The sequence below is a fragment of the Lutjanus erythropterus genome, chromosome 2 (assembly GCF_056507025.1).
Source record: "Lutjanus erythropterus isolate fLutEry1 chromosome 2, fLutEry1.hap2, whole genome shotgun sequence".
In the NCBI taxonomy this organism is placed as follows: Eukaryota; Metazoa; Chordata; class Actinopteri; order Lutjaniformes; family Lutjanidae; genus Lutjanus; species Lutjanus erythropterus.
This window is the reverse complement of record NC_139318.1, coordinates 16,173,911-16,183,893: the sequence shown is the minus strand read 5'-3', so window position 1 is coordinate 16,183,893 and position 9,983 is coordinate 16,173,911. Positions and strand designations below refer to the sequence as shown.

Genomic DNA, 9,983 nt, shown 5'->3' with positions numbered 1-9,983 from the left:
TGGAAAAAGTTTTAAATAAAAGAACAGTTTAAAATAAAATTGTCAAATTACCTTTAGTTATTTCAAATGATAACAGTGAAGGTCACTAAATGATGTAATCAATGAGACTATGCAACATGGAATAATTAAAACAAATCTCTTCAGATAAGCAACTCACTGTTGTCCAACTGATAAATTAAAGATGGAAGTGGCATACATCAAGCATATGTTAATCACCTTTTCCATAAAACAAATGAATGAACACAAATACCATTATAACACAGACTTACATTACTTACAATTTAATAACAAACAACAGCAATAACAAATGTATAACATTTACTCCAAATCAAAGGCCAGACCGAGGGGAGAGAGAGATGAATTAAAAGAAAAAATAATAGAAAAATCTATATAAAATTTAACATAGAACAAGCTGTAAAAGTTTTAATTGTACATGGCTTCCTACCTGTAAGCTGAATTATTTCAGGATATGGCGTTTTTCCATATAATAATACCAAATAACCAAACCAATAACCAAAACCCTAATCAATATTTTCAGCAATAAAAACACAGATTTTGCCAGAACTTTTTTTTTTAATTTTATTTTGTGCTCGGCGGCGAGTGCGCGCACGTTACGTTCAGACCCGTGCGTGCTTTACGTTCTGCAGACACGCGCAATGATAGCCGGAAGCACCGATGGGAGGAAAATAAAAATCGATGAAATCCAGTGTAATTCGCGAGTGTAAACCTCTTACTTACTGTCCTTTTCGCGACCGTAGGCTCGACTTTATTCTCCACGTCCACTGCCACAGTGCCGGAGGGGACGGCGGAGAGCAGAGGAGCTGCTGCTTTTGAACCAAGTTGCTCGGTGGGGGTTTAGCTGACGTGTGGAGAAGTTGAGACTGCCAGAGAGCAGATAAACAAACATAAACAAGCAGGGATCAGCTGAGCGCCAGCCCGAACCGAACCAGCAGCACGGAGAGATGTCAGGGAGAAGCAGTGTCCTCCTCTGAGCCCAAGAATGATCCACAGGAGACCGTGACTCACACTGATACTAGCTCCATGTCAACTGTCAACACTGGCACACAAAGAATTTCGGAAACACAACACGAGGACCAGCCATAGGCTTTAGCAGAAAATCCAGTGCTCCTGTCACTACTGTCTCTTTGTCAAGACATTAGCCAGGGTAGCATGGACAACCAATGAGTTTACCCTCCAGTTCTCTGCTGTAACCAAACGAATACATATTACAGTGCAAGGAGAGAGGTAAACACTTTTTATTAACTTTGCTTTTTCCCCATGAAAGGCCTGCGAACTAAAGCACTGACATAAGCTAGCTTGGCAGGCCACATATCCTGTTTGTGTTTGAATTCTTTATGTGGTGGTCAATTTACCGGCAGGACTATTATCTGTTCAGGTTTGCTGTCTCTTTTGTCCTAATAAGACTAATGTCAATACAGACAGACCTGACAGACTGTAGGTTGTTTGCTGCAGAGTCAACAGTGACAGGGGCTGGGCAATATATCAATATTATATTGATATCATGATATGAGACTGGATATCATCTTTAATTTTGAATATTGTTATATTGTAATATGTCATAGGTGTTGTCTTTTCCTGGTTTTTAAGGCTGTATTATAGTCAAGTGGTCTGTAGTTTCCTGAATTTACCAAACTATTCTGTTCTGTTATTTGATCTTACCCACTTAGTCGTTATATCAACATTATTGATGATTATTTATCACAAATCTCACTGTGTCAGTATTTTGTTAAAGCACCAATGTCCAGTCCTAACTACTTGGTATACTATAATCTGCAGAAATCTATCATATTCTGTAAGATCATCATATGGTTGCATTTGAGAAAATTTTACGAATTTTCCTGCGGTAGAGCAAATGTGTATATCGAGATTAGAGCTGCAACGATAAAAGCTGAGTTCAAATTGACCACAATTTTAACTCAAATTTTGATAGTTGATTAATTATTTTGAGCCACTTTTGAAGAAAAAAAAATCCAAACTCACAGATTTCCGCTCCTTAAATGTGAATATTGTATGATTTCCTTAGTCCTCTGTGACTGTAAACTGAATGTCCTTGGGCTGTGGACAAAACAAGACATCACCTTGAGCTTTGGCAAACAGTGATCAACATTTTCTAACATTTTATGGACCAAACAACTAATCGATTAATCAAGACCAAGATCAACAGTTTCATTAATAATGTAAATAATCCTTAATTCTAGCCCTAATCAAGATGTAAATCATATATGATGGAATAGCCTAAAAATGCCAAGATATTATTTATAAGCCATGTTGCCCTAACCTAACAGTGGCCATTAAATGTAAAACATGTTAAATGATGATGTTATCATTTTTCTTTCCACTCTACAATATCCTACCTGTCACCTGGCTACTGGGGTCAGAAGTGGGATTAACATGGCCCACCAGGCAACCCCTAGTTCCCAGAAGGCTCTGATGATGGAGCTGAAGTCTCTGCAGGAGCAGCCGGTGGAGGGCTTCCGCATCACTCTGGTGGAGGAGTCTGACCTCTACAACTGGGAAGTGGCCATCTTCGGACCCCCAAACACCCTGTATGAAGGAGGCTACTTTAAGGTGGGTCAAAACTTTCTGATAGCAAAAAGACAGGGAATAATGAAGTCAGAATAGTGAAAACAGTGCAGTGTTCAGATGATGAGACACGTTCATTAACCTAATTTACATTCTGCCGACTATATACTCAACAATTTAAAGGAACACCCTTGTGATGGCTCCCATTTTTCATGAGTGAAATTTTGTACACAAATTTGTTAAATTCAATCTCCTTTGATGCTGATTAAACAGCGTGATTATGACACAGGTATATATTGGACTGCTCACAATAAAAGTTCACTCTAAAATGTGCAGTTTTATCCTGGAAAAAAAGGATTCAGTTACCAAATTTGTTATCCAGGAGGGCAAAGTCATGACTCACCTTTCTCTGCTTCTTATTGACTTACCATGATATTCTTACCCTAGCCAATCACTCCTCCTAAACATAGCCAACCCAACCAACAAAGGCAACAAGTACGAGCAAATCAGGAGGCAGAATGGGGCGGGTCATGACTTTGCCCTTCTGGGGAATAAAGGTATATAGCCATAGTTAAGTGGCTAATAAATGTCTTTTTTCAAGATAAAACTGAACATTTCAGAGTGGCCTTTTATTGTAACCAAGGCACCCCTGCACAGCAATCGTGTTGTTTTAAGTGTTGCATTTATGTTTTTGTTGAGTGTTTATACAGTGCAACTGTCCTCATGGGCAAGTTCTCTTCCTATATAGAATACATAGGAGATTGCTGTAACTTGGACAACAAAGAGTCAGACCAAGTAAAGTCTTACTGTAATGATTGTTACACTTTTCAAAACTATAATTCAATAATGAATTCAACAGTGACCTGGCTCACCTATACCTGCTCACCTCTACACATCTAAGAAAATTTCAAACCATTTTCAGGCAGCCTTTGCTATTTCTTAATTTTTTTTTAGTCTTTTTCCCCTGTCCCTCCAGTCTCCTTGTCCGGCCCTCTCCCCCCTCGTTGTATGATGGTTGTGCTTCAGATGGCTATTTTTAGCAGTGAGACCGATATAAATGGCACCTCAGCACAGAGAAAGAGTAAGAGAGAAGGGCATGATGAGACTCATCTTCCTTTTCTTTCATGTTACTTATTCAGTGAATCATTTAGAAAATGTGGTACAGACAGTGAGAGCCTGCTTTCAAGTTTGGGCAATGCAGATGGTGCTGTAGCCATTCAGGAATGCCAAAATAATACAGAGCAGGCGCTGCTGTTGTCTGCTCCGGCAGCTGACCGGAGTTGATATTGGTATGCTTTTACTTTAGAGCAACATTCTTGTGTTATCAATTGTCAGTTTTATTTATATAACCTTTAATCATAAGTTTGTTTCAGAGGGTTTTTACAGTGTGCACAACAGATTACATTACACCCTCTATCCTTAGATCCTGAGGTCAGATAAGGAAGCAACAGAGGCAGAGCAAGGAACCTTCTTTCAGGACAGACAGATGTGCAATAGGTGGTATAGCTAGAGTTTCCAATTTGGCTAACCTGCACTTATAAGACAGAGCCTGCACGAACTTTCAAACATATATCATTCTTTCTTTGAAGCAACTAGTGTTTACCCTTGAGCCGCTGTGACACCCACATAATTATATTCATAAGTATAATTCTAATGCTGACCTGTTGAGGCTGGTATACTACAGACAGGAATGCCTTGATTGTTTACTTTGGTGCAGATGTAATTAACCTGCATGTAAATGTCCAGTGTATAATATTTATGGTGATTTATTAGCAGCATATGACAGACATGTAGTATAGTATTCATAAGTGTGTTTTCATTAGTGTATAATCACCTGAAATAAGACTGGTTGTGTTTTAGTTACCTTAGGATGAGATGTTCATATCTCCTCTGTCATGTTGCACTGCCATGTTTCTACAGTAGCCCAGAGCGGACAAACCAATCACTGGTTTTAGATACAGCCTTTCATTTTGACACAGATTTCTCAGCCACTGTAGGTTTTGGTCCTTTAATGACAGATTGGTGGAAGAGATGGACTAGTGTAGCTGCATGACTGCTGTAGCACAGTAGGTTAAGGATGTATCATCATGCATTTGGAACAGGGAGAAGATGTTTTGACATGTGTCTATATGTCAGCATGGTCACTGATAATGAACACTTGAACTTGTGCCTGTGTCGTGTTGTGTGTGTTTAATGTCCCAAAGCTTCAGTAGTGTACTGCAGTTGTGGAGCAATGATAGTCCTATCTGAGTGGCAGCAGTTCAGTGAGAGCTGGGGTGGTGTTACACACACCCAAACATCAAGATAATCGCAAAATAATTTGGAAAGAAAACACAGAGCCAGATGCACAAACTGTTCTGTCACATAATGTCTAGCTGTAATGAAATTCATTTGGTATTAATGATAACATATTGTAGATGTCAACTGCTTTATTACAGTGTGATTGTCTCGAGGTTGAATGTGCTTATTTCTCTGTTGTGACATATTTCAAATGAAAGCATACAGGAAGCTGCTTTGTGGTTGAATAATACTTGTTCAGTTAATAGCAACTTGCATCTCCTTGTGACACATGCAGCCATGTTGCTGTTTCATGTTGTTTCACTTCATTTTTATTTAAGTAAGCATTAAAGTAGAATTTAAGAGAAAGGATGTCACCTAAACATTGCAGACCTCTACGTTTCTTATTTATTCAGATATATAAAGTGTCTTTTTTCACATTTCAATGTGCTACACCAACATCCACAACATCAGCTCATATCCCCAGGGGTCTCTCCACTAGGCTCGAAGGAATTAAACTTAGTGTAACGGAAGTCAAGCTTGGCTGTCTGTAAAACATGTGTTGACTGTCAGCTTCTGTTTGTTCTCCCAGGCTCACATCAAATTCCCAATTGACTACCCGTACTCCCCACCCACCTTCCGCTTCCTCACCAAGATGTGGCACCCCAACATCTATGAGGTAAAACACAAATGTTTTCACACAACTTTTGTTGCCATTATCATGCCAATTTGGCCTTTATATAATGTAGTTCCTCCCATGTCTTCATGAATGATGTGATACAGTGTATTTTGTTCTCTTTCCAGAATGGAGATGTGTGTATCTCCATCCTGCACCCTCCTGTCGATGACCCTCAGAGCGGGGAGCTACCTTCTGAAAGGTGGAACCCCACCCAGAATGTCAGGTAATCTCTGCCACATAACCTCTGCTTCTGTATGCACTCGAATCCATTCTACAACAAAAACATGCAATCATAAATAACTTTTCTCTTATTTTGAATGCAGTGCGGACATTCATTTAAGCACTGGTGTACACTGAAAGGTGAAATATGTAACAGCCTTTCTTTCAAAAATGAGCACTGCAGTCCAAATCAAGAGTTGGAGCCTTAGGCAGTGTATTAAATAGCTTGAAGCAAGACTTGAAGCTAAGGCAGGTTGTCTGCAGGATGCAGGAACACTGATCCTACTTGAGAACAATACAACAAGTCCTACACTGTAAACTGATCGGTTGTTTGTAACTGTCATTTCCCTGTCAATGTAAAGCTACGTCCATTCTCCTGAAAACAAAAGCCCACTACTCTGAAAATAGACACTGGAGTTCAGTGACTGTCTGCCTTACTGCCTGCTAGACTCCTTTAATATATTACCCAATTCAACTGTATTAATTATCTCCACCTTCTAAAAGATTGTTAATGATTTTTTATGATTCATAAACCGACAGTAATTCTTTTGGTGATCATTCAGTATTAATTTTAGCTCCATGGAAAGTGAATAAACATGAAACGGGCAGTGTGGCCAAAACAAAAACAGACGATGTGCACCAGAATGGAAATTTCAAAGTAGAACATACTGACTGTAGCATTGCTGTCGGAAAAACTAGTATTTCAACTTACAATGTTTCCTTAATGTCTCATGTCATATAATGGTCATTTTATGATTTAGTACAGTCCATTTATTAAATATTTATCCTTTAGTTTAATATATTTAAAAATCACCTCCTACTAAAGTGATGTTCTTGAGTATAGGATATAAGATAAGAAAACTGAAGGTACAGTTAAGATGTATAGCACATAATCGCAACATCCTGGATTTGATTCCAGTAACACTCTCTGCTATTTAAAATGCTACAAAAATCTTTAAAAGAAAAAGAGAGAAAAATAAGGGTAGAGGACAGGAGAGTGTAGAGATATGCTCATCTACAAAGAGAACAAATAAAAAGAAAAACATGAAACATGCATACAGCATAAGTCAAATGTAATTATCAAACAGCAAATTTAGAGCACTGTGAATTAAGAGTTCAGCTTCTAAAGAACGAGACAGTACTGCGGGGCAGCTTTCAGAATGTCTTTTAAATTTAACATGTCAGCGAGACTCATTTTGTTGAGGACTAGACGTAAAGTGCTGAGTGTGCATTTGAAAACCCGAGCAGATTGGGTGCAGCGTGTAATTGAGCCACAAGGGGAACGAGGTGAGGTAACGCCTCCGTCTGAGCTGGGATGAAGCTTACTACAGTTTCAAAAAGGCTGTGCGGAGCTTTTCTTTCATACAGCGACAGAATCTGATATCGGAGTGTCCTCATTTTCTGTCTGTGTGCTGCTCCTTCATCATCAGGACTATCCTGCTCAGTGTGATCTCGCTGCTCAATGAGCCCAACACCTTTTCCCCTGCCAACGTGGATGCGTCTGTCATGTTTCGCAAATGGAGGGACAGCAAAGGCAAGGACAAGGAGTATGCAGAAATAATCAGGTAACACACAGTATTGAGTGTTTCATCACATACAGACAAATGCACAACCACAATTCCTGAAAAGACAAGATGTTTAATGTTTAAACTTGTTTTTTTTTGTGATTATACACTCATTATGAATTTGATGAAGTTTCCAAAAAGTGCAGGTGACCGTATCATGATTGTGCATAAAAAGGGCAGCCTTAAAAACCTCAGCTGTTCACAAGCATGGATCGGGTGAGGTTCACCACTTTGTGAAAAATTTGCGTGGGCAAATAGTTTACGAAGAACTTTTCTCAACACAATACTGCTGGAATTTAGGGATTTCACCATCTACAATCCATAATATCAATAGACATGTGTACACCTAACGGACAAGGCTGAAAACCAAAATTGAATGCCTGTGACCTTTGACCCCTCAGGTGACACTGCATTGCACTGCACTGCAAAAACCCACATAACTGTATAAAGGATACTGCTTGTGAACACTTTGGAAAACCGTTGTCGGTTAACACAGTTTGTTGCTGCATCTACAAATGTAAGTTGAGACCCAACCATGCAGAGTGAAAGCCATATATCAACAACATTCAGAAACTCTGCTTCATTGGGCCCAAGCTCCTCTGAGATGGACTAATGCAAAGTGGAAAAGTGTGGTATGAGCTGATGAGCCCATCAAAAGCCAGCATCTATGATGTATGGAGAGGTGTTAGTGCTCATGGCCTCATGGGTAACTGTCACATCTGTGAAGGCCCTATTAATGCAGAGATGTACATGCAGATTTTGGAGCAACATATGCTGCCATCCAGATGACGTCTTTTTTAGAGATATCTCTGCTTATTTCAGACAATGCCAAGACACATTCTACATGTTACAATAGTGTGGCTTCGTAGTAAAATAGTTCAAATACTAGACTGACCTGCCTGCAGTTCAGACCTGTCTCACATCAGAAATGTTTGGTGCATCATGAAGCGCAAAATAAAATAGAGACCCCAACTGTCAAGCAACTGAAGTCGTATATCAAGCAAGAATGAGAAAGAATTTCACTTTCAGTTCTCACTGATTGTTGTTAAAAGAAAAGGTGATCTATCACAGAGGTAAACTTGCCCCTGTCCCAACTTTTTTGAAACATGTCGCAGGCAAAAAATTCAGAAAGAGTTTATATTTACAGAAAACAATAAAGTTAATCAGTTTGAACATTACACATATTGTCTTCATACTGTATTCAACTGAACATAGGTTGAAAAGTTTTTGCAAATCATTGCATTCTGTTGTTATTAATGTTTTACACAACATCCCAACTCCTTTGGAATTAGGGTTGTACGAAGTGCTTACAAGAATCTTTCTAACACCAAAATTGATCTCATTCTTATCTTGGCCCACAGGAAGCAGGTGATGTCAACAGCGGCAGAGGCTGAGCGCGATGGCGTGAAGGTGCCGACCACATTGGCAGAGTACTGCGTCCAGACCCGGGTTCCCTCCCAGGACAGCAGTTCAGACCTCCTCTACGACGACCTCTACGATGACGACATGGAGGAGGAGGATGAGGAGGAGGACGAGAGTGAGATGGAATCCGTAGGTGAAGCCGGGGGGATTAGCGTCGCGGAGGACAGCGGGACATCCACCAGACGTTACGACAACCAGGACGACTCCGGCAACGAAGACTCATGATGATCTGGATGATAACTCCTCCCTGCCAACTCCCCCACCTCCCACACCTCCACCACCGCCCTCCTCCTTCTTTTAATGTGTTGCGTTACAATTTTCAGTGTGCGTGTGTGTGTGTGTGTGCGCGCGCGCGCGTGTGTGTTTGCACGTACAGTGGGGTCAAAGGTCTACTGCCAAAAAATGTTTCATCATTTATTAAACTAATACAAATGATTGGTTAATTCATAGTTCTCAGATGCTATAACACACAGTAGGTTTTTAGCAAAAGTGTGTTGGTACTGTTTTCACTGAAAGTAGAATTTGGTGTTTCCACCGTTTGCCTTAATTACAGCTTGCACTCTGTCTGGCATCAGACCTTGCAGAGTTTGAGAACTGAAATTATTCCAGCACTGTTTGAGAGCACCCACAGAGTGTTTTTGATGCTATACTTCATGTTTTTAAATGTTCCTATCAAGGAGTGTGAGGGTCCTGCTTTTTCCACACTACTTAAAACCAGAAAATGCCATGCTTCTACTTTATGGGTCATTGCGTGATTAATCATGTTTGGTTTTCTTACCTCAAACAAGGCAAAATAACCCACACCAGAATATTTCCATCACTTTGTTTAGTTTGGTTTTGTACCCTGTTGCTTTCATGCTACCAACCCCTCAAATACTGTCCAATAAGTTGTTTGGTTGCAAGAGTTTCTTCAATGGTAAAATTTCAGTATTCTACAACACATGCTAAACCATAAGGCGGGGTTGCACCAAAGAGGATTTAAGGATTCTAAACCCAATTAAACCATGACTTAACTTTAAATTATATTGCACCAAACAACTAAGAAAGGTTAAATTTATACCTCTCAAAACCTACATTAAATTTAATTCTGTTGTACCAAATCTTTAAAGTCAGATTTAAAATGTGATGCTATATTAACTTTCAGTATACTCTTGTGGAGGTTTAACTTGTAAAATAACAGCCCTTTTGAAGTGAGTTGAGCAAAATAAGTACCTTGAAGAAAGTTAAGGGACAGACTCAACCAAATTGAGTTTGATGTGTCTCTTTATTTCACTCCA

General features: G+C 39.6%; 1 protein-coding gene across 2 annotated transcripts; it reads left to right on the top strand.

The window, feature by feature from the left end:
* The first annotated feature begins 409 nt into the window (after nucleotides 1-409).
* ube2r2 (ubiquitin-conjugating enzyme E2R 2) lies at nucleotides 410-9,428 on the top strand. Of its 2 annotated transcripts, none has more exons than XM_084729751.1 (6): nucleotides 410-1,245; nucleotides 2,403-2,589; nucleotides 5,414-5,500; nucleotides 5,626-5,723; nucleotides 7,150-7,284; nucleotides 8,646-9,428. In XM_084729751.1, the coding sequence occupies exons 2-6, from the start codon at nucleotides 2,413-2,415 to the stop codon at nucleotides 8,929-8,931; spliced, it is 783 nt and encodes a 260-aa protein (XP_084585877.1). In that variant the 5' UTR covers nucleotides 410-1,245; nucleotides 2,403-2,412; the 3' UTR covers nucleotides 8,932-9,428. The 2 variants fall into 2 exon arrangements, with proteins under 2 accessions (XP_084585877.1, XP_084585869.1); XM_084729743.1 differs by having other exon boundaries at nucleotides 607-1,245; nucleotides 2,400-2,589.
* Nucleotides 9,429-9,983: the final 555 nt, after the last annotated feature.

Excerpts from the sequence above, each read along its gene's own strand:
- ube2r2 (XM_084729751.1), top strand. The coding sequence starts at position 2,413 with ATGGCCCACCAGGCAACCCCTAGTTCCCAGAAGGCTCTGATGATGGAG. Across the intron at positions 5,501-5,625 it reads GGCACCCCAACATCTATGAG|AATGGAGATGTGTGTATCTC; the intron begins GTAAAACACAAA and ends TTCTCTTTCCAG. Across the intron at positions 7,285-8,645 it reads GAGTATGCAGAAATAATCAG|GAAGCAGGTGATGTCAACAG; the intron begins GTAACACACAGT and ends CTTGGCCCACAG.